Source organism: Impatiens glandulifera, chromosome 8, assembly GCF_907164915.1.
Source record: "Impatiens glandulifera chromosome 8, dImpGla2.1, whole genome shotgun sequence".
In the NCBI taxonomy this organism is placed as follows: domain Eukaryota; kingdom Viridiplantae; phylum Streptophyta; class Magnoliopsida; order Ericales; family Balsaminaceae; genus Impatiens; species Impatiens glandulifera.
This window is the reverse complement of record NC_061869.1, coordinates 1,095,065-1,119,820: the sequence shown is the minus strand read 5'-3', so window position 1 is coordinate 1,119,820 and position 24,756 is coordinate 1,095,065. Positions and strand designations below refer to the sequence as shown.

The 24,756-nt window shown below is 26.4% G+C and overlaps 1 protein-coding gene across 1 annotated transcript; it reads left to right on the top strand.

The window, feature by feature from the left end:
- The first annotated feature begins 11,727 nt into the window (after positions 1 to 11,727).
- Positions 11,728 to 12,826, top strand: LOC124912071 (ethylene-responsive transcription factor TINY-like). Its single transcript, XM_047452627.1, has one exon. The coding sequence runs from the start codon at positions 11,829 to 11,831 to the stop codon at positions 12,612 to 12,614; it is 786 nt and encodes a 261-aa protein (XP_047308583.1). The 5' UTR covers positions 11,728 to 11,828; the 3' UTR covers positions 12,615 to 12,826.
- The last annotated feature ends 11,930 nt before the right edge of the window (positions 12,827 to 24,756 follow it).

Genomic DNA, 24,756 nt, shown 5'->3' with positions numbered 1-24,756 from the left:
TTCTAATCAAGAAATTGTCACACAATTCTTTTACAAATTTCTTTTGTTATACTTATCATACCATGAATAAGATAACTATATCATAAATATTTAATTGAATAAAATATAATTTCTATACAAGAGATTAGAATGTTTATTCATATATAAATCATTCTTCACATAATCTCTACATAGGAAATTAAAATATTTAATCAATTAAAATATTTATTTCAACACTTAATTTCTATAAAAGAAATTAGAATATTTAATCAAATAAATATCCACCATATCACATAATTTCTACAAAAGAAATCAGAATATTTCAAGCATCTTTGACCGAAGTCGCTCAAATATTTATTTTCGGTTGCACGTTTGCATCCCATAATATCGGCACGTTTGCCACATTATTCTCAAATCAAACAAGACTTTCCTTGTAATTATTTGATTTCAAAATATCAAATCCAATAAATCTTTATGATACAATTAAACAATGTATATCAAATATATTATATTATACCAAATTTAATATATCCATATATATGTTATTATATATTATTGCTTCATGAATTTTTGTCACCACAATAAAACAACTATAATATATATAGTCAATAACATAGAAACGTAATCAAATAAATAATATGTCATATATTATTAAACAAATATATATATAATTTCATTTATCATTAAAAATACGTTTAAAAAATACATGATAATTAATTAGAATATTAATTATTACACTTAATTAGAATGCTGATCATTTATCTTTAATCTAATATAAAACTATCTAATTATAAAAATAAATATTCATGTCATCAATTATTCGTTTCTTAATTAATTAGATGACCTTTAACATTCTTTAACAATTCTTTGTCAATCAAAGAATACAATTTGTGACAAATTTCAAAATTATCTATTAAAATAAAAATAGATAGAAAATAAATCTTAATTTATATATATATATATATAAATTTCTAGATAATCATACTTATTATGAATAACATGAATCATCATATTATTAGCTAATATGCATGATTTATATTAATAATCAATTAGCACATAATCAAATATATTTCATATATTAATCGAAGCACTTACATTGCCATGTTTTGAACAATAATCGGCGTGAAGCGACTATGCATGCTCAAAATAAATCTTAGTAGATTGTTCTCACCGAGACAATTTTTGCGAAGACAATTTTGACTAACATAGTCATGTCTCTTTAAATGCATGATTAGAATAAGTTCTAAAACAAATAACTTATTTAATCTCATTATACATATGACCTTCATTTTCTGTCATTATGAATCACATAATTTCTATAGTGCCCCATTTCATTTCATTTAATAATTTTTACACAAGAAATTATAATGATTTTCACATCAATGACTCAAGTCTGATTTCTATAAAGAAATCATTAACTACCTCATTCATCTCCAACATTAATGGATAGAGTCATTTTAAGGAGTCAAATTTCTACCAAGAAATCATTGACTATCCATTCATCTCATAATTTCTACAAGAAATTGGAATGGTTTCAACATCAATACCTTTAACAAGTCTGATTTCTACAAAGAAATCATTGACTATCCCATTCATCTCATAATTTCTACACAAGAAATTTGAATGGTTTCAACATAAATGACTAGTGTCATTTTATAACACAAGATTTCTATGAAAGAAATCATTGGCTCCATTCATCTAATAATTTCTATACAAGAAATTTGAATGGTTCCACCATAAATGACTAGTGTCATTTTATCACGTCCGATTTCTATAAAAGAAATCAACGTAAATGACTAATGTCATTTTATCACGTCTGATTTCTACAAAAGAAATCATCTTATCAGTTGGATTTGAACAGGGGACCTCCCTTACGTCACACACCATTGCGTCTGAACTTTGAACCACTGCACCAATGCGTCATTTCATTGTTGTACCGCTTTTATGACCTTTTGTCTTCTTTTTAGAGAAACATAATTTTCTCTTCTTTTTAACTTAAACTCTGTCAAACAATATATACCCATTTAAAACCATAACTTATTACCATAATAAAATGTAATATATAAAACAATGTATAAATAAAGATATCATCTCTCTTTATTTATTAAATCATCCTACCATATTCTTATTAATTATATTGTTTAATTAAAAAGAATGTATATATTATAATTAATTATTTTAAAACTGAAACCATATGTTTCAATTATAATTAATTTTAACACCATTAATTTTCTAAAAATTGAAAGCTAACATATTAGTTACTTTCTTATTTTTATTCTTTGTTATTAATAATTTTAATAACCAACAAACATTTAAGTAAAAATAAAATAAATTATTATTTTCTAATTTATTTTGTATAAAATGTTTAAATAATGAATATACATCATTTTTCTTTAGAACATATATCTACATCAACATATATTAGCTTATAAAAGTAAGCTTTCATACAAATAATATTAATAATAATTAACATTATATGTATAAATAAAGACTTATCTTTATTTGTAGATTCTTTTATTCCTTTAGATGAACAACTTTATCTTATCGAAATAAGCAATCATCTCCTTTGCAACATCGCGACTCAGATTCTGAAACATCAAAGACAAAGATTTTCGACGGCAAAAGCTGCTAAATAACTTAGCACACGAAACTGTTTTAAGATTGTTAGAAATAATGTCTTGAAATAACAGAAAAATATATATACATACGATGTTACAAATAAATAAAATAAAATAAGATATACGAAGAACAATATCACCGTATTTGATGGTTGATTTGAGGCATGTGTTAGACACATTTCCCTTAAAACAGTTCCACCGTCTCCCCATGTGCTAGAGCTTATCACAGATGGCTGTCTCCCAGGGTACAACGAATCTAGTAGTGATTCAGCACCGGAATCACTACACAACGAGCATGATAAAGTACCTGAACTATCACCGGGTTTCAACGGAAAATATCGAGCGAAGAACTCGAAGAACACTCACAAAACAAGAAGAAGGCTTTTGGAATTCTAGAGTGAGAAAGATGAAGGATGAAGTCTATGTAAAATGAATAATGAATGGGTATATATTGCTGAGAATTAAACTTGTAAATAAAACCATCCAAACGTTTATTAGCAATAAATATTGCTCATTCATTTGTTAATTAATCCATAACTAATTAACATTAGCCTATACGTTGATTTGCAGAAATGCAATGTTAGACATTCAATGCTAATGCTAGCTAATTGAAGAGTCCATACGTTAGCCAATAGGCCAATTAAAGCTAAATGTTTATCCTAACATTATGCTTTAATTTTCTAATTAGGCATTAAATATTAATTTAAACAATTAATATTTAATTATAATTTGGATTAAATTCACCGTTAATTCACGTTTGAATTTGTGTGAATTTTATTTGATTTTATTTATTTACAATCTTATTTCCATTCATTAATGGAATTAGCTTAATTCCAACAATACTAAAATCAATAACAACCTGTGAAATATAAGGTTTTGATATGTTAAAAATTGTTATATGAAAGTAAGATAAATCGAGTCTATTACGAAACCAATTTGATCAATACAATAAATATATTAATTAATGTTAAGTTGTATTAATTTATTCTTATTGTCTTTATTTATTTAAAAAAAATTTACTATGTTGACATTTTTAAGGTTAAGTTTTCTTTTATTAATATCAAAGTTAATTAGAAACTAGTTTACAAAGTGGTGGAATATTTAAAAAAAAAAAATCATTTCTTTGAAAGAAAATTGTTTAAACAAAACGGAAAAAATTGATAAAGAAACCAAAAAAAATAGCACCCACACAAACAAGACAATAAAGAAGAAATATAAAAAAAAAAATATGACATCTAATATTAACTTTTCATATATTATTTCCCCTAAAAAATCGCCTAAATCAATATACCTGCTGAAACATATAAAAACTGAAATATGTATGATTGAATGTTAGGTTGGATATTTCAAAATATTATACCTAATATCTGAATAATTCAATTCGAAGAATATAGAGTATGATAATTTAGTAAATTTATATTAAAAAAAAATGTTATTTAGACCTTAGTATCAATTTTATTTTTGGCTGAATTCGATTGGGCTGGACTTTAATGTATTAAATATATATTCTTAGACATTTGTTTAAAATAAGAAACAAAAAATTAGATGGTATTGTTTTTATTATATCCTTAAATGATTTTGTTTGTTGTACTTTAAAATAATGATTTTTTAATCAATACTATAAGTTTAAATATTTGTAAACAAGAAAAGTCTATTGGTCGAGTCATGCAGAGCAGTTGGATCAAAACAGTCAATTAAGAAAGTCAACGTCTGAATTTGATTAAAGTAACCATAGCTAATTATGATCTGTCCATGTATAAAAATGAAATAATACAATAATTATATCTTTGAACATATTTATAAATTTAACAAATCATTAAAATGTTATTTATCAGTATATATCAAAGTAATTAATGAATTAATAGAGAGTTTAAATGTATTTATATATAAATAATTGATTTAATTAGTGTATATATAAAGCAATAATCTAATTTTTTATATTGATGAGTTAGCTCTTTAAGCAAAAAAAAAAGTCAATGCTTGGTAAATCAAACTTAGGCCTTGTTTGATGAAGGGTTATTTGTCTTAGCTAAATTCCATTCCCTAATACAATCATCATCATACACAATAATAAAATATTCTTACTTTATTAATTTTCTAATATTTAGAACCCTAAATACAAATATTTTTAGTAATTTAATCTAAAATAACATATATTAAATAACCCTACACCAAACAAGTTCTTGGTGCTCTTTACAACCTTTTCCAGGGCAGTTCTTATTTTCAAAGTCAGATACAAATATACAACTAATTAATGATCATCAAAGGAAAAATAATAATAGAATATTATAAGTTAGGTCATATGTGTGTTCAAAGTCCAATTAATTTGGTGTCTTTAATGTATATCAACATTATATATAATATATATGCTATTAATTAATATTGTAACTGGTCTATCAACAAAGAGAAGTATTTAAGAATAAATTAGGATGTTTTCAAATATTTAATAAGCATTCTAAATAGTGAACATATTTTATTTTTTTTATCTTATTCTAAAAAGTCAGTCATTGGAACTTTTGATTTTATTTTATTTACTTAAAATTTATCCATTTTATTATATATTTTTTTCAACCATCAAATTATTCAATTTATCAATTAAAATACTTTTACTTTAATTTTATAAAATTTAAATAATAAAAATATTATCATAATTTAATCAATTCAAAATTAAATAACTTATTTTTTATTAAATAAAATTTTTGATAAAAAAATTGAAATAATCAAACATCAAACAAGTTCTTGATGTGATTATTTTCATTTAAAAAACAAATAAATTTTAAAATATTTGAACTTCTCACCTAATCAAAAGAAAAATACCTCCAATTGTAAATTGTTACTCTAAAGATATAAATTATAAAATAAAAATATTCTATATTAATGGATTCGAATTCATCAACAATTTTGTTTAATGATTATGATCTTTTAGATATTTTATTCTACAAATGATAATATTATAGCTTCAATCAATTCTTATTTTTTTTTTTTTATCTTTTTCTTCTTTCTAGTGAAGGATAACTTAGGGTCCGAATTTTGTATTTAGAATTTTTTTTTTTCCTACCTAAATATAATATAATAAAAAATATATATGTACCCTTAAACTTGATAAAAATATTTTTGTTAGATTTATAGGCTGAATTTAAATAACTTTATCCATACATCTTAAGAGCCCAAAATTTAATTTTTTATTTATTTATTGTCATAAGCCTAAAATGGAGGATCCAGTTTGGAAAAATATACCTTTAATGGGCCAATATAGTCCAATTGATTAAATTTCTAATTTAGAGTTTTTGTAATGGTTCTTTTTTTTCGGAATATGTTCTTGATCCACTTATAAAGTGAAAATTTTGGATTAATTCTAAAAATTTGTATATTATATATATATATATATATATATATATATATATATATATATATATATATATATATATATATATATATATATATATATATATATATATATATATATATATAATACACACAATTGTTTTATATTTAAAATATAAAATCGCCATAATTTATGTGGAAACATGAAAGGGACAAAGTCTGTACAATTACTGTTCAGGACGTGGTCCAATGGGCTCAAAGATGAGCCTACGGCCCACTTGAGATGACTAAACTGATGACGAAATCCTTTTCTATTAATAGAATGGTCCCATATTTTTGGAATTATGGTTAAATACGCCCCTGAAGATTTGAATTATATCTGACTATTGTTTCTAGATAAAACTAGATTGATTAACCAAATATGATGTTTTGATTGTTTATTTTTTTATTATTGAAAATTAAAATATATTAAATGAAAATTAAACTCGTGAGTTTGAGTCTATTATAATCACCCTTGACACATGAACTATATTATTGTGTTTTGATGCGCTTATATTATCCATGAGTTCATTAATTTGTTATTTTTTTTATGAATTTTAATTTTGACTTTTATGATACGAGGTTTAGTTTGGTTGTATATAAATTTAGATGTTATTTTTCATAATACATGAATTATTAAAAATAAAAAATAAAAATTTATGTCACTAAAAAGTGAAAGGTACATTTTTGAGTTAACAACTCCGGATTATTTATAAAGTTGTATGTGATTGGATTTAATTTTCTTTTATAGAATTCATCCATTCATGAAAAAATGGAGAATGTTTACTATGGTTTTTTTTATAGACATAATTTAATTTTAAAGAAATAAATAAAAAAATATGTTATTTCATTATTTTTTTTTTTTTTGAGAATATGATAACGGGGTTACGTGTCATATGCATGGCTGCAAGTCACCAAGTGGAAGAAAGCTTAAAAGTTCAGTAAAACTATGAAAGTTAAAAATATAAATATAGAAGAAAGTTTTGAATAAACAAATAAATTCTAGTCCATTTTTAAAAGTTCATCAAAACAAAGAATTAAATTTTAGAATTTATAATTATTTTATTTTATTTTGAATTAAGAAGAACTAGACATTTCACGGTCATTACTTTCCGCTTCCATTGAATCGTGTTAGGTGACAATTGAACCTGTAACACTTTGCATGGTTTCTTAGGCAGACTCTTTCCATAGAATCATTCTGGTGTGTTACAATTTATTATTATTATTATTATTATTTTAAATGTTAAAAAATAACACATATCTTTATCCTAATCGAGATATTTAATCTATCAGTAAACCCTTGTGCCATTGGACCATAGTAAGTTTAAACATAACCAAATTTTGAGAAAATAAATATTATATTGATACATGTACGGTGATAAAAATAAATTCTTTTTATTATTTAAATATTAAAAGTTATTATTATTTTGTGAATGTGTTAAATGTTTCTGAATATTATGTATTTTGTTGAGTGGACAGTTTTTGTTTTTTTTATAAAATGGTAGTTCCATTTTATCATTACTCGTTTTAAATGAACATGAGTTTATTAAACATCGCCCCGTCGGTAAGTTAAAATTTGTGAATTTTTTTGATCAACCATTACCAATCATATCATGTATATATATCTTCAAAGAAAAATAATACGATGTAATAGAAATGTTTTTTTTTTATCCAACTCTCTTTTTCTCTATTTCAAATGAAAAAAATCGTTTAATCACAACAACAAAGTATTACATAAAAAGAAAAAAATAAGAAAAAACAGTACTAAATAAGTTATCGAGCTCGTAAATTATCGAGAAGACGATTAACTCATTGAAAGACTCGCATGACTTTTCTAAACGAATCTGAGAAAATTTCATAATAATAGTATTATGAATGATACACATCGGACGACTACGATCATTGAAAGTTTGACGATTTTTCTCCAACTAGATATTGTCCCAAAAAATAATTGAGATGGTAACTATAATATGTAGGCATGTCATATCAGTCGCACAAATCCATACTCATAATCAATTACCCAAAGACTCTAACATCACCTAATGAATCTCAGTAATACGCAACAAAAGACTCATATATTAATCAGCTCTCGACAATACATAAGTTGCTGATTCAACTTTTCGTGACACATACGACAACTACTAGTCATACATATTTCACTTCATAACTAAGTACTCAAATTCCTACGATGAATTTGTTTATTATATAAATTGATACATTTCTAAAAAATAATACAAATGAATGTTTCTTCTTCGTGTCATCGATCAGTTGCAATCGATCATCGGTGTACTGCTATAATGGAACATAGTGGAAGAAGGAAAGTCGTCCATGAAAGTGATTTTTACATGCATGTTGAATCTAATTTGTTTTTTTTTCACCTAACTATTGGTATAGGTGAATTTATTGGTACTGTTAGCTAGCTAGCTAGCTAGCCCTAGTTGTGGGACAAACCCTAAAGCAATGGGGTGGACTTTTATGATTCATGTTTTTATTGTGTCTGTCGTGCACTGCCACAAATTTGTAAACACCTTCTTCCACCATTAGTTTCATCCACATATTACATTTATATTTATATATTTATATCTATTTGTTTGTTTATGTCAGATCAAATAACACTATGTCCTAATATATACAAGTAGTTACATCTAATGTAATGTTTAATTTCTTATCACATGAGTTTATATCAAATGAGCTTAACTTTATATATAATGAATTTTGGAAACTGGCATTGAGAAATTATTAAAGAAAAATGAATGTTAATTAGTGATTGTGATAAATAATTAAAGGTATCATGTCGCATCATTAACATCTCATTAATGAAATGACCCTTAAAATAATAATAAGATAATCAAGGCATCTATCTAGCTATCAACTTGAATACTAGACCTTAAATTATTGATGTATTTGATCAATGTTCATAAACAATCTAGGGACCCATTTCAACAATTAGTGACATAATTTTCAGCTCTCCCTTGACCCTTCATTTATATTTTATGCCTCCTTACTTCTTCCTAGATTTTGCACAAGTGATTCATCTACAGTCTTAGGTGGGACATAATAGTCTTTTCATACAATTGTGTCATGTATATATGTAACTCATCAAGGTAACTTGCTAATTTATTGCAAGGCAAACATCCACTAAAGAACATAATTATGATTGCCAACATTTTACTATTGAGTCTTCTTTTTTCGGTCAAAGAGATCGGTTGATTGTGAAGGATTAATGAACTACTAAGAGGAGACTCATTATTGTATGTCATTCAAATGGAAAACCGCAAAATTAAATTTGTATCGAAGAGGACCCTTCATATCGATCTCATTGAGAGAATGAACTTAGAATGGAGAAGATTGATACAATAAAAGATAGAATATCAAACCCTCGATTGAGAGATGTACACGTGGTCGTTACCACGAGAGTACTAATTTGAAAGGAGCAAGCCTAAAATCATTGATCTCATCTGTTTTGAAAATCTCGATTTAGAGTAATTACAAGTTTTCTCATACTTGCACCTATTGTTTGATGGCCTTTAGGCACAATTAATTAGAGTATTCATTAAGCTTGTTTCCTTTTATAATTTAACTTGATTGTATATTTTTTACAAAATATTTTTAATAATAAAAATAATGGAGAGAATCTAGAACATATATATTCAATAGTGGAGTTAATGAGAATAAATTAATTTGCAAGATGAGTATTGTTGATAAGACTTTGATTTTGACATTTTAGTAAAAACTTCTTTATTGAGACCCTTTACAATGAGTGACCAAATTTAGAAAAATAAATTTCGAAACTAATAATTATAACTTAATAATAGTTAAATTTCCACACGGATGGGGTTTGTTCAAAGAACCGATGCAAGCTGAAAACCTACCATAAATGGATACTGAGCAATCCCTATTTACTTCCATTAATGGTTAAAACCCTAATGGCAACCCATCACCATTTAAAAAATCGAGATTACATTAATGGAAATCCAAACAAGGCTTTAAAAATTAATTAGCAGTTTAATTTTTTTTTGTATGTCCTAGGAAAACAATTATAGTACAATTGTAGTCCTTCATCCAATAACTACTAGGGTTCATAATAATAATAATAATAATAATAATTACAGAAACATAGGTAAAATAAACTATGTTATCTTTGTGTATGGTTAATTAATGAATGACTCAACTGTTAATAATGTTATTTATTAACTGCAAACTGCTTCATGGGCCCAAATCAATTAAAGCCTCATGCTTCTCAGACATGGTAACACTGTTTAAACCATACACCTTTTAATTATGGAAGAAAGTCAGATATAAATGAAGAAGGAAATTCATTATATATATATTCTTTAATACACAATGTACCTAGCTATTAAAGACTGTTTAATTGAAATTTCATAATAATAAGCAATTTTGTTTTCCAAATAATTTATATAATACGATATAAATGAGGGACGTTTAAGTTTAGTGACAAAAATATTACAAATACACAATATCCACAATGTCACCAAACACAATCGAAACACAACGAGACCAACCGTGAAAGCATAAGAAAAAATGTTCACCAATTAACAAACAAACATAAAATCTAGCGTTAATAAGTTCAGATATCCTAAAGGATGTGAATGTGTTCATCTACCGTCTTCACTGGTTATAATCTAAAAGTGATCTCCCTTATCGTAATAATGATAAAATTAATGTGGAGTAAATGCATGCATTGTTCGACCGCGATCACTTAACGTTTTACGATTCCTTCCAAACTAAATAGTTCACTAGAAAATAATCGGGGTATGGATTCATCAACTCAATCCAACCGAGCTTGCGGTTTTTACCTAAGTATTTAACAATCGACGATTGACTATAAGACATCCCTCATTCAATGTTAATAATGTTTTAAAATAAGTCCAAATCACACTGACTTTTTTTGCAATGTAAAAATAAGTAAGGTATTGTGAGAGTCGCCCTCGAGTTTTAGGCTGCCCCAGCCCTTAATAGAAAAAAATGTCGATATATTTTTTTTCCCTTAGTTATGCGCATCTGGCCGAGCCTTATTTATATCATGTTGAGAAAGATCTAGTTTAAAAACTTTAATAAATAATGATTTCCCTGCAGACTAATCATAAAGAATATTTTTTTATGCATTTATCTCTTCAATATCTCTATTTATATTACATATATTTATTTATATTCCTAACAACATAATATTTTTACCCTATATATAAATAAATTGATTAATATTTTTCAACTATAATTATTATGATATTTAATAGAGTCAGACTTTCTATTATTAATATTAGTCACGAAGAAGTCAGTTAATTTATTATTTATAAAAAAAAACTTAATTTATTTGTTGACTTGTAGTGACATGTTAGGATTGATTCATCCAAACTACCTAAAACTTCTAACTTAGCCAAGGGGGCCTTTATTTGGTCATATAATTTGAAGCCTATTGATCAAAATACATAATTAAATTTAATTATATTATCTTTAATTAATTATAATATTATTATTAATTAGTTGAAAAAAATAGTCATATGAAAGAGAGAGTTAGAAGAGGTTGCCCAAAACAACAAAGCGTGACAGCTGCGTCACTGTAGAAGACTGCCTTACCCTTTACAGAGGCAGGTAAGTAAGTAGTAACTGTTCTTTTCCCTATTTATTTTTTATTATTTTTTTATTAATTAATTAATTAACTAATAAATAAATAAATAAATAAAAAAAGACTGCTATATATATTTCGTGTACTTGATCATCATTATATTATTTCAGTTTTTCTTATAGTCTTGTTATATAAGGTGCTGTAAACCCATAAGTCTAGTTCATCTCTCTCTAGATCTTTTACTTTCTCTCTCTTGGATATTTTCGTAAATAAGTTTAAGATTAATGCCGCATTCTGAAACGGAATCGAGTACGAACTCGTCATGTTCGAATACTCCGGCGTCGCCTTCGTCTTCATGTGGTCGGGCGAATGATAATAACAATATGAAGCGGTGCGGATCGTCTGATCCAGACCCGGAAATTGAGAGACCCGGGAAGAAGAGAAACAAGACGACGACGACTACTACTACTGATAGCGGTACTAACAGCAGCAAGCATCCGGTTTACAGAGGGGTCCGCATGCGGGCATGGGGCAAGTGGGTCTCGGAGATCCGAGAACCGAGGAAAAAGTCTAGGATTTGGCTCGGAACTTTCTTGAACCCGGAAATGGCTGCCCGGGCCCATGATGTAGCCGCTTTGTCTATCAAAGGAAGCTCGGCTATCCTCAATTTCCCCGAACTTGCCGATTTGCTTCCACGACCCGCCACGTCATCCCCACGTGATGTTCAGGCGGCGGCGGCTAAGGCGGCGGGTATGGAACATTTAGTGCCGGCGTCGTTGACGACGGCCGGAGTGGAGTCGTCGGAGGAATCGTGTTCTGTTTCGCCGTCGTCGGAGGAGGCGTCGGAGGAGGAATTGGGGGAGATTGTTGAGTTGCCGAGTTTGGGGGAAACGAGTGGAGTTGGTGAGTTTGTGTTTGAGGATTCGCCGGAGTACGGTGGCGGTTGGGGTTTTCATTCTTCTCCGATGTGGTGGGATGAACATTGTATGAATTTCTCCGATCAGATTTCGTCGGCGTTATTGCCGGAGATGTCTGATTTCAACGGTCTTCTGTGGCAACATCAATGCTGATATTAATTAACACGAAAAAAATTATTAATTAATTAATTAATGGTGTGCCTTCTCTCTCACTCTTGCTGTCTCTCTTGTTTAATAATCTCTCTTGTTGTTTTTTTTTTTTTTTTTTTTTGGATCATGGGCAAAAAAATTTATCAATTTGCTTGAATCTGATCACTTTTTTTTGTGTATGTTTGAGTGTGATGGAAATGTTTTTGTTTGATTTACCTGTCGACTTTATAAATTTTGTTGGACAAAAAAATTACTGTTTTTGTCTCTCTTTAGATATTAATTATTTCTTAATAAATTATTGTTTGTCCGTACAATTAAAAGGTAAGCCTTTTAATTTTACTACAAGGATTTTTAACTAACCCACATTATCACTGATCACTCATCAAATACAGATTACAAACTCAAAAGTAAATATTAAAGAATACAGCCAATTAAGATTTTTCTTACATCATGTTTAATTATTAGGGTTAGGATTAATTTGTCATAATTTAATCATAAGGGTTATTTAAAGTCACAAATATCTTGTCTAAAAAATATAATATTTTATGTTCGATTTCATGTAAGAACGTTATGATCTAAAGAGGGTTATGTTAGTTCTCTCAAAAACAAATTATGACTCACATGATTATAATTTGACAAAATTTAATATAATTATTGTATAAATAAAATAAATATAGTCTTAATTGTGCAATAATATTGAAATCACTATAAGTTTGTTGCATTAAGGGAATAATATAATAGAGACAAATAGTACATATTGTCTCAACTAATTGTCCTTTTATTATTATTTTTAAGATAAAAAATTTGTTATTTTGTTTAAGAAAGAAGTGTGATTATAAGTTGAACATTTAACATTTACGTAATAATCTGTTTCAATAATTTTACGTAATAAATTAATAATATTTAAAGATATTTTACGTTTAAAAGCAATTTTTTCTCCCAATCTCTCTTATATCTGAATAAGCCGAACAAAAAAGCTGAATCAAATTTAACATTAGTTAATTTATGTTTAATGATAAATGTTGAAATAAATTTTATTTTATTTATTTTGATAAAAAATTAAACATTTGATAGAAAAATCTAGCGGTGCCAAAGAAAAAGAAAGAGAGAGGAGGCACGTGGTATTCCCGATCTAATTCCCATAACATTGAATTCATGAATTCCCCACACGACAACTTTGGATGGTCTATAAGCCTCTTCCTACATATATATAAATGTAATAAACTTATAATTTTTTTCTCAATGATTGAATAATATTTTGGGACAGCTATAAATATAAATTGACAGTTTTTCAGATATAAATAAATAAATTATATATATACATTATTTTTTAATAACTATTGGTCGGTCACTACTCACTTATAATAGCTAGAATAGTAGAATAGTGTATCTTTACATTAACTATTGCGATCCATCATACCAATTATTAGATTCATATCAGATCATAGTCTATTTCTGACAATAATGTGATCATTTTTATATTAAGAACTAAAATGGGTGTTTTGATGATTTAAACCTTATAATATTCTAATCAGAATCACACCAATTTGGTATCATTAATTAATTATCTAAAATAATTCATCATTATGGGGTGAAATAATCATTTTAAAATATACTATACAACAACAACAATTTTATTTGTTTTGAAAAACAACACTATATATATAATTTGATTCTGCGATCATGATTTTGTGGGGCTGTTAGGGTTTCATTAGTCTAGGGAGTGGGGCCCTCACGTGAGGCTGGAAAAATAAAAAATAATTTATTAAGTAATAATAATAATATAATAGTATTGGCTTTAATAAAAATTGACCTTACATGTAGGCTTTTGTTTAAATAAAATCTAAATAAAATAATTGTAGTATTTTTCTCTGGCCCCATCGCCACGTGGGTCGCTTTCATTGAAGTTAATATTAGGGTCAGCTTGTTAATAATATAATGTCCTTTTATTTTCTTTTTTTTTTTTACAATTAAAATAAAATATGTTAAAAAGAAATTATCCCAAAATAGCTACAGCTTAGCTACCCACCTTCATTGTTTATTTCAATTGGCATTACCCTTTTGGGCTATCATAACATAATTAGTTATTAATTAATTAAATTATTTATTGAATAATATATATTATATATATATAACATTTAGCAAGAGGATTAATATAATATTATTTACACCATTCTAGATTAGGTACATATTTTATTTGTGTCCACATGATGAACCATACACAAGAAAGATAATATTCTACAAATCAAGTTAATTAGAGTAATTATGTAATTAAATAACAACTGGGTTTATCATAATTAGATGCATTAATTGATAAGTCACTTCTCTTGTCTAAGCATATTTAGGTTTTGATTATATTCTAAACCAACTTAATGAAAGAAAAAAACTGCACATCATCCTCAACTACCAATACTTATGTTATAAGTTTTCACGATTTCGAATATAAGCAATATGTTGCACTAGATGAAAAGAAAACGGATTGAGCATTAGTTTATTGAATTGGTGAATTGTTCTCAAAGGGTTTTCAAGAAAATCGGAAAGTTGTGGTTAGTCTTTTACCCGTCAAATTATCATAGAGAAATGAGATATTGTGTGAAATTGTTTTGATTAATTGAGTCATATGTATGTCCCATAGTCCTGAAAATAAGGTTGATAATTTGCCGACGAAACGGGAAGGTGTAGCAAAAATGGAACAAAGACTCTTAAGAGTTATGATCAGTGTTGTGACAAAGACAACACGTACAAATAAAAGAGGATTCAGACATTATCGACAGAGGAAGATAAACTCTGGTAGGCAAAGAGAGTTACTTATGAGAAGAAATGTATTTAAAAGTCAAATTAAGTTAAATGTGACTACATCATACAGCTGTGATCCAAAGAATATAATGTGTATGTAGGACCCAAATAGCATTTTTGTCTTCTAAACTTACAATCTACTACTGTTATTTTTTTTTTCATATTATAATTAACATGACTTAGACCAAAAACTTGTTACTATGTAATTAAACACAGGTTACAAAGTACAATTTTCCAGCATTGTGGAGAGAGAAAAGTTCTTCTCCTAATAAATTCTTATATTTAGTGGTCTAAATGGGTCTCTTTTGATAAAATGATAAGAATAAGTTTAACGTGAGATATTGTTATTCTTTTTTCGATAAAATTATTTCAACTGAGTTGTTTTGGGAGAAATTATAAAAATTTAGGTTTTCCACTAAAATCTATTTTATAGGTAGAGTGCGATTAACCGTGGAATTTTAACTGATAAGATGTATGTACAATAGTCTTATCTTAGTTAGTCGAGGTCTTTTGTGTCTCAAGCAGGTGGAGATAACTTCACATCTTCTTTTACATTGTAAGGAGGTGGTTAATATTTGGAGTTTTCTTTGAAACTGGTATTCATTGAGTTATGCCGAGAACCATTAGTACGTGTTGGGAAACATGGATTTAGGCGGCTAGATTTGCGAGTCTAAGACAATTGAACTATATCCCTATTATTTTTTGGTGGATAATTTGGTTGAAGAGGAATTGTAGAATCTTTGACAATCTCAAACGACCGTTGCAGATGTTTTTCAATACTATTATTTGACATTATATAAGGTTCGATTTGGGAAGCCGACAGATTCGGTCGGAAATCTCGTTGTCATTTGAAAATATATTTGCACATATTAATTTTTAATACATTTGATAAATTTTTCTTACCTATATTTTATCGTTTTATTTAAACAATAATCAATTTCATAATATAATTGTATATATTATTTTATAAAAAAAAACATATGGAAATTTGGGGAAGTTAGTTTACAAACTTCACATTGAAGATAACTGTCACATATTGAAAGAAGACTATATAGATTCCCATTACTCTTCATTGTTTTAATAAATAATCTAATTTAGGTACGACTCCTTTGAAGGGTATATTTTTTCTGATTTTTTTTATATATATAATGATTAAGTTCCACACCTCTAATTTTATTTTTATATTAAGTTGAATCTCATAACTCTAATTTTTGACTTCGTATGACTAGAATTTTTTGCAAATCAAAACACAAAAATGTTTAAATAAAAGTTTGATATTTAAATAGACTAAAAGAACTCAAAACTATTTATTATTTATATATTTAAATAGATCTGGAAATGACAATCTAGGGTTCGTATATATATATTTTCTAATGTTTTTAAATGTTAATTACAACTGTATTATGTACGGTGAAGAAAAGCATCAAATTAAGAGCTTGCCTAAAAAAGGACAGCTATTTGGTTGGGAACTCAATTAATTAGTTAGTACATATTATTTATAATAATAATTAAATGTGATTGGAGGCCAAGAAACCTAAGATCTAGCAAAACATAATACATCAAATTAATTAACATTAATAAATAACCCTAACTTTACATTAAATCCCTTTACAATTATTTCTATGTTTGAAAACAACCCATAATTAAGTAGTACAAATTTATATTTAAAAAAAAAATATTAATTTATACATAATAATTGTTACAAATGGGAGGCTAGCAATCTATAACATAGGCAAAAGAGATGAAAAGAGAAATATAACAAAGAGTTATTACCTCAACTCATATGTTTTTTAAGAATACACAATGATTGTACTTTTAAGTGTTATTATTTGGCTGACCCCAAGTAATAATTGTGAAAAAAATGACATTCAATTTTGATACACCCACCATACCAATACAATTTATAGTTTTACTATTGTTAAGGATAAAATATTTATATTAATTATTATTCAAAAATATTTCATGATAAGTTTAGATAAAATTAATTCAATATAAGTCAAGATATATAGGCCTTCTCATTCTTCAAGGTTAAGATTTATCAAATAGTTTAAAATCAACATGAAGTTATGTACTATTATTATCTATATGATTTTATTTTTGTAAAAAAGAACATAATAAGTAGCTTTTTTTAGTCTTTTTCAAAATCAATAACATTTACCTATGATTCTTTCTTTAGTGTAGTTATAATTTAATATGTAGATTATAATTTATAGTGTTTGCTTGTTTCAAAATCATTCCAATTGGGGCAAGTAATACTTGTTTGACTTTAAATATTTAAGTATAAACTTTAGTCCTTTTTGCCTACCAATTTCTAAGTTGACAACAAAAACAAACAAAAAAATTGTAAAAAATAAAATATTCATATTTTTTTTACTTAAATTTATTCTAATTCATTTATAAATTTTATCAAACAAAAAAAAGTACTCTCATTCTTTATTTTCATAATTTTTAAATTTGATAATACTTGTGAGAAAGTATTTTTATTTATTTATGACTAGCCAAACTTTTTGTTTGTTTGTTGGTGGATGTAGATTAATTATATTGTAATAATGTCTCAACTGATTTTCATTAACTCTTTTTTCTAATCCAACTTATTTGTAGTATAAATCCTTCATGTTATTTTTGAACATCTAATTTATATCTATTATATAATTATCTAAAATGTTAATAATAATACTACTACTAATAATACAAATTATAACAGAAAATATTGGTTTATAACTTTATTATTAATAGACATAATGCATGGCCATGATTGGTGTGGATTATTTAAAATTAATTTCATTAACATTTCAATCCATTATAACATTGTTAAAATTATCCAATTATCTTTTTTAATTGACATTTTTAAATTTTTTTTCAAAATAATCACTTGATTATTCAAAAATAAATAAAGAAGGTGATGACACCAATATAAATTTATAATTTTTTTATTATAATTTTAATTACTTTTTTTTCTTTTTAATCAATACTTCATTCTTTAAAACGATTCATGTATATTAAAATTGATAAGAATCGTTTAAACACAACGAATGAAAAAAAAATATGAAAAAAACAAACACGCTACCCAACATATTATCTAGCTCATATATCCTTAAAAAACAAATAACACCTCGATCTATTCTACCGACTTTTCAGAACAAATATAAGAAATCGTAATAATAATACCCATTGGACGACTACGATCATTGAAGGTTCGACGATTTCTCTTTAACCAAATAGTTCATCTGAAAAAAAAATCGGGATGATAACCCAAATATATGTATTCCTATCATATTAACCGTTCAAATTCAAACTCAAAAATTCGAGAATCGCCTAATTAATCTCAATCATACTCCACACAAAAACTCTATGAGTCATTGAATCAACTTTCTTATAATATATAAGACAACGACTTACTATAATGTCACAAAAATTTCATAAAACGTCCATATATAATCAAAAGACTTCAACTACACAATTATCAATTACATAAATTTATTAAAATTGATAAATATTTCAAATTTTAGTCTCAATAACACACAATATATATTAAAAAAAATCTTCAATAATCTATACTACATTAATGGTATAAACTAAATTCTTAATTATATGATTTAAGAAATTGCTTAAGGTTGACCTCATAATTAAGTGTCCCTTGTTAATTGAAAAGTTTCCAACCTTCGTCAATTAATTAGTTCTGTAAAGATCTGTCCAATTAAGCATATTTTACGATATTATTAATAAATTAAATCGTTTATAATAATAATAATAATAATTAATTAATGTGGTTTTATTAAACATGGGCTCTAACTCTTATACAGTACGTACTTTATAAAACAATGCTGTCTTGTCTCCTCGTCTTAATTAATTAATTAATAATTAATTAATTAATTAGTTTGACGTTAACTAATTAGTTCCCGGAGATCCAAGTCAAATGATTCAACAAATCATTCTTTCTCTACTAATTTAATTTTAATTAATTAACTTTTTTTATCATAAATTATTTTTATTTCCGGTTTTGGAGGACTAATTAATTAATTAATTAATCTCACATGTTTCTCCTACTTATTAATTACGCACATATTTAACCAAAGTCAATGCACACCCCCAAGTCCTTAATAACAAGTCATTGTTAATCATTTATTACCCCCATAGTGTAAGTTAATTATTATTATTATTATAAAATTTAAAAGTTTTTTAAACCCAACTAAACTAAGAATTAAAATCTATAAAAATCAAGATATATTAATGAGAACGAAATGTTTTCAAGAAGGGCGATAAACTCTCCAGCATACTTCACAAATTTTTCATAACAAATCTTAAAAACGTCATAATAATATAATAATATTTAGATATTAGCACTAAAAGCAGAAAAATATTTATGTAGAGGTTGCAATAGGCATAAGTCTAGTAAACCAAAATTATTAACTATACATTTTTTTAATCCTAACATTTAAAATAATAATAATTTTGTATTAGTTGTTTAGTGATTATTAAGATAAATAGACAAAATGTTCATTTTTTCACAATTGCATGTTTTAAAAAAATGTCCTTTAACTAGCTTTGTCCCTAAATGATAATATGAATAATTACACAACATTTAATTATTTAAATTCTCACATTGCTAGTGTAATCTTGCATTTCCATACAAAAAAAGTTCTCATGAGTTCATTGTACTAAACTTAAATAATCTAAGTTACTTATCTCATTAACTATAAGAATTAACTTTGTCGCTATATTACAACATGATTTTGAGGGACTAGCTAAATACACGTGCTTATATATGCCTCTAAAGAGGCCGACAAACATATCTCAACTCGAAATTTTACTAAACTTTCTTACATTTTGATCAATGTGACACCAAAAAGATATCAAATTCTCGTGCAAGTGGAAAAAGATCGAAACCAAACATTTAAGTATTGGAAGCCTGTCAACTGTCTATTTAAGAAGGACCCATAACACTTATATACCGAGCTCCTATATATTAGGTCAGTTTTCTTTGTGGTCATACTCATACTCAGAAAAAGCCGAACATGTACAAAATGTGGTCCAAGAGCATACCTTTAATGTGTATATATATATTTATATACAAATGATATTTTTTAACTTTGATAGTTACCTGCACAATTCACGTGAAAGTCACCGTCTATTGGGATTAGAAACGCGGAAATATTAACAGCGTATAATTATTTTTAATGTAGGCTAATTGAGCACACGGGTTATATGAGGTTCGAGTACGCCTGTGAAGGGTCCAATGTCCACATGTCTCTTATCAAACTGGCTAACAATGTAAGCAACTAGACTTCTTATACGTTTTCTTATGAAAAAAATCATTTAATAAGACATTTTTAGAACATGGGTTTGTGCCTTGCTTACTTACCCGTTTTCTTAAGAAAAAAATGTATACCATATAATAAGATGTTAAGGTTTGTATTAATTAGTGTATCGAAATGTTACAATTATCTATATTTTGACTTGGTAGTTTGATTGTCTTGATAATTGTTTTTTAATTTAAGATAATAATGTCAATAGAATAAACAAACATAGTTGATAACACAATCTATCATGGTAACTTAAGTAATTAATAAGAGTTGATTTCACTAAATATTCTTTAAATTAAAGTGAGGAACAAATTTAATAATATGGAGACATTATATATTAGTTTCTTAATTCCATTAACCCTAAACCCTAAACCCTAAACCCTAAACCCTAGCATTTAGTCCGTGCATTTGCACGAGTAATAATATAAAAACTGTGAAAAAAATTACGAATAACATTTTTAATTTTATTTTTAACCGTTTTAAGTTTATGGGTGGGTCAACCCACAATCCGATCCAAGTATCCAATTTAACCACAGCTCTCAGTCCGACAATCTATTTTATATATATAGATTAGATAGTTAAAAAGTTGAACTTATATTAATATTAAAACGTCCCGCGTTTATCAAATTTGGTGTTGAATTTAAAATATAATTTCTTTGTAGCCTAGTTGGTTAAAGAGTTTTACTTGTTTTGTTAGGTTGCAAGTTCGAAACATAGTTCTAGCATTTTTAATTTTAATTTTAACCGTTTTAAATTTAAAAACGGGTCAACCCACAATCCGACCCAAGTATCCAAATTAACCACAGCTCTCGACCCGTCAATCCGGACACTTTAAAAATTAAGCATCATTATATATATATATATATAGATTAGTTGAATAAAGCTTAGCCATCATACACCATAATATATATAATTAATTAATTAATTAATTCCCATACCTACCCTTATTTGGATTGGGACCCTCTTATTTAAAATTGCTGCATTAATATTTTGCCCCAAGTGCAGTCCCTTTCCCATATAGCAAAATCGTTGTTTCGTGGTGGGTGTTTGATATGGGTCATTTGAGTCGAGTAATGGTCTGCAGAGCTCTCGTCACACAAAAAGACGAGAAAGTATGGACCCAAAATTATCTAACGATCAAGGTTAATCTTAGCACGGAACAAAAATAGCGATTATTGTTTGATCTCTTTTCGTGTATAATGTTAAATTGAATGCCCAATATTTTAAATATGTATTTGTTATTGTTAATGACCAGAAAATTAAAGGAATAATAATTAACTAGTTGAGGATATGAATCAAAATTGCAAAAGGTGCAGTCAACATTGCCAAGTTGATATAAACTGAAAGAAATATATATTGTCCACTTATAAGTTCTCTCATATATATTTAAAATTATGAAATAATAATAATAATAATAATAATAATAATAATAATAATTGGTTGTGGCCACTATTTTATTTTTTCTCTAAATACTGAAATTAGCCAATAATTGAGTATGTGCCAAATTAACTTTATGGAGACAAATGAATACTTTTGGGCTTTTGGGGCATCTTTTTTAACATTTTCCTCTCCCTTGAGACAAATAGTGGAAAAGGTACCCAACTTTTTGTTTTCCACTTTCTGGCCCACCTCAAAAATCACAAATCAATTGGAACATAATTAGTACTTATAATCTATCTATGTTATTCTCCACACATATATTAATCATTTTTTTTCTTTTACTTAGTCACAGTTTCTCCTTTGTATGTACCGACGTGAATGGCTAATTTCTATTTAATTAACTAATGATGTATTAAGTTTAAATGAGAAAAAAAGAAGTTCAAATCCAAGAAGTAGCGCGGGGAGATTATCATTTATCGATAGCATATATATTAACAACATAATTAAATATGTTTATTTTATATCATATTGAGTGTGATCTTTAGAGTTTTGGCTCAAGTAATGATTGAAATTTTAAGGCGGGTATTTTTACGAATCACCAAATGTGATGTTTTCTTCTCAATAACTATATATGTATGTATTTTTCTCAGCAATTTGAAAGTTGTAGGTATTCATGGTGTGATATTTTACTTTAATTTGAATATAATGTTGACCCAATTATAGCAATAAGAGTTGTAATTGTAGGTCAATTTTGTTGTAAGATTATAATTTTGAAAAACATAAGGAGAGTATAGTGATGTTGCCAATCTCCTTGAAAGAGATCTTGGTTCTAAGATCCACTTCTGAAAGTTAAAGTCGAATCGATTATCATTCTTAAACCACACATTCAGAAGATAATACACTAAAGTCGTATAAAAAGTTTTCAAATATAAGTCAATTCTTTATAGCAAGACAATCAAATAAATAATTTAGCATGCTCTTCAGGAGTTGGTTATCCATTGCGGCAAAAAGATGCGAATATTCTTAGTCTTCTTGAGAGGTTCTGAGTTCGAATCCGTCAGATGCAAATTCTACGCCTGATTAAGTGTGTTTGCGGGTCACATTTTTTTTATAATATGATACGACTATTAATGTTCAACTTAAATGAGGGTTAATTAACATCTAAATAAGTCTTCTTTTCTTAAATAAAATAATAGAATTATATGATTATCTTCTTCATTTTTCAGTTTAGAATTGGTTTAATATAAATAACCTTTAATTATTATAATAATCAATTTGTTTAGCCTACAAAGTTAGAGTGTTGTTGGGTTTTAAATTATTGAGACTAATCTTAAATAACATATTATTTAATTATGTATTAATTTTTATATGAGTCTTACTTAACTACTCTCAATAATTTATACTAAACAAAATTATTTAAAACTAATCAATTCATTAATCAAATAATTTAGAACCACAACAATTCCAATATTATTGTATATAAGAAGTTAGCTAGGAGAGTAAAGTACTGTCCTTTACATTTATTATAACCTATATTTGTAAAATATTAATAATGATTTTTTCAATATGTTTGTATCTCATTTTTTTTCATTAACATTTTTGTATTGAGTATTTTTTTTAAAAAAATTGACACTGTGATATTTACACTGGTACATTTTTATACAAAATAAAATAAAATATATTTATTTCTCAAAATAAAAATTATTAACAATAAATAATAATCTATAATTGTAAATGTTAATAAAAGAAACTGCATTTTCCAGCTCAATAGAGCTGTCCTCTTGTCTAATGTTGTAGGTGAAAATAATACATGGTGCATGTATAATATCATCTTTCTGAATTTCGAGATATTTCTATTTCCTTATTTTAATTAAAAATATTATTTTATAATATGAAAATTAAGTAAATATATATATTATATATTGGTAGATAGATAGCTTTGGTGGGTAGGATATTGATTTTGAGATGCAATTATGAAAGTGAATAATGCATGTACTTATTAATATTTGTATGTCGTGTCACATACCTTCATCTATAAATTTTTATAATATTTTATTTTAAATTAATGTATTTTAATTAAGTTGGTGGTTGAATTTAGTTTGACCTAGAGGATATGGTATATTTATATATGTTATTTAAGTTGATATTTAGTCATACAAAAAGACGAAAGTATTATGCCAAATATTCCATTGCTATTAATCAATTCATCTATAAAAATAAAAATAAAAATAAAAGATACAGTCCACTTGTTAAATTATTGGAGTAATTTGGAGACTAAATTTTAGTATCTCAATTAATTTTTTAAAAATAATTTAGATTATTATGATAACCTAATATTTTTAGGTTAAGTTGGTGCTTTAAATTAAAATTTAACTATAGATAATAGGGTTATAGAAGGTAATAAACTCATTAGTTTAAGTTATTATTATTATTGCTAAACTATGAGAAAGGACAAATAAAATAATCCTCATAAATTGGGCCTTATTCATTTATGGGTTATCTAAGGCTATTTCCAAATAAGTTATATTGAATTATTTAATGTTATTTAGATAAAAATATGTTATAAGTAAGGATGAAAAAAATATTAATTTAAATGTTGTGATTAATTATATAAGATAAAATAGTTAATTGACTTAATAAAATTTTACAAAAATATCACTTTCAAA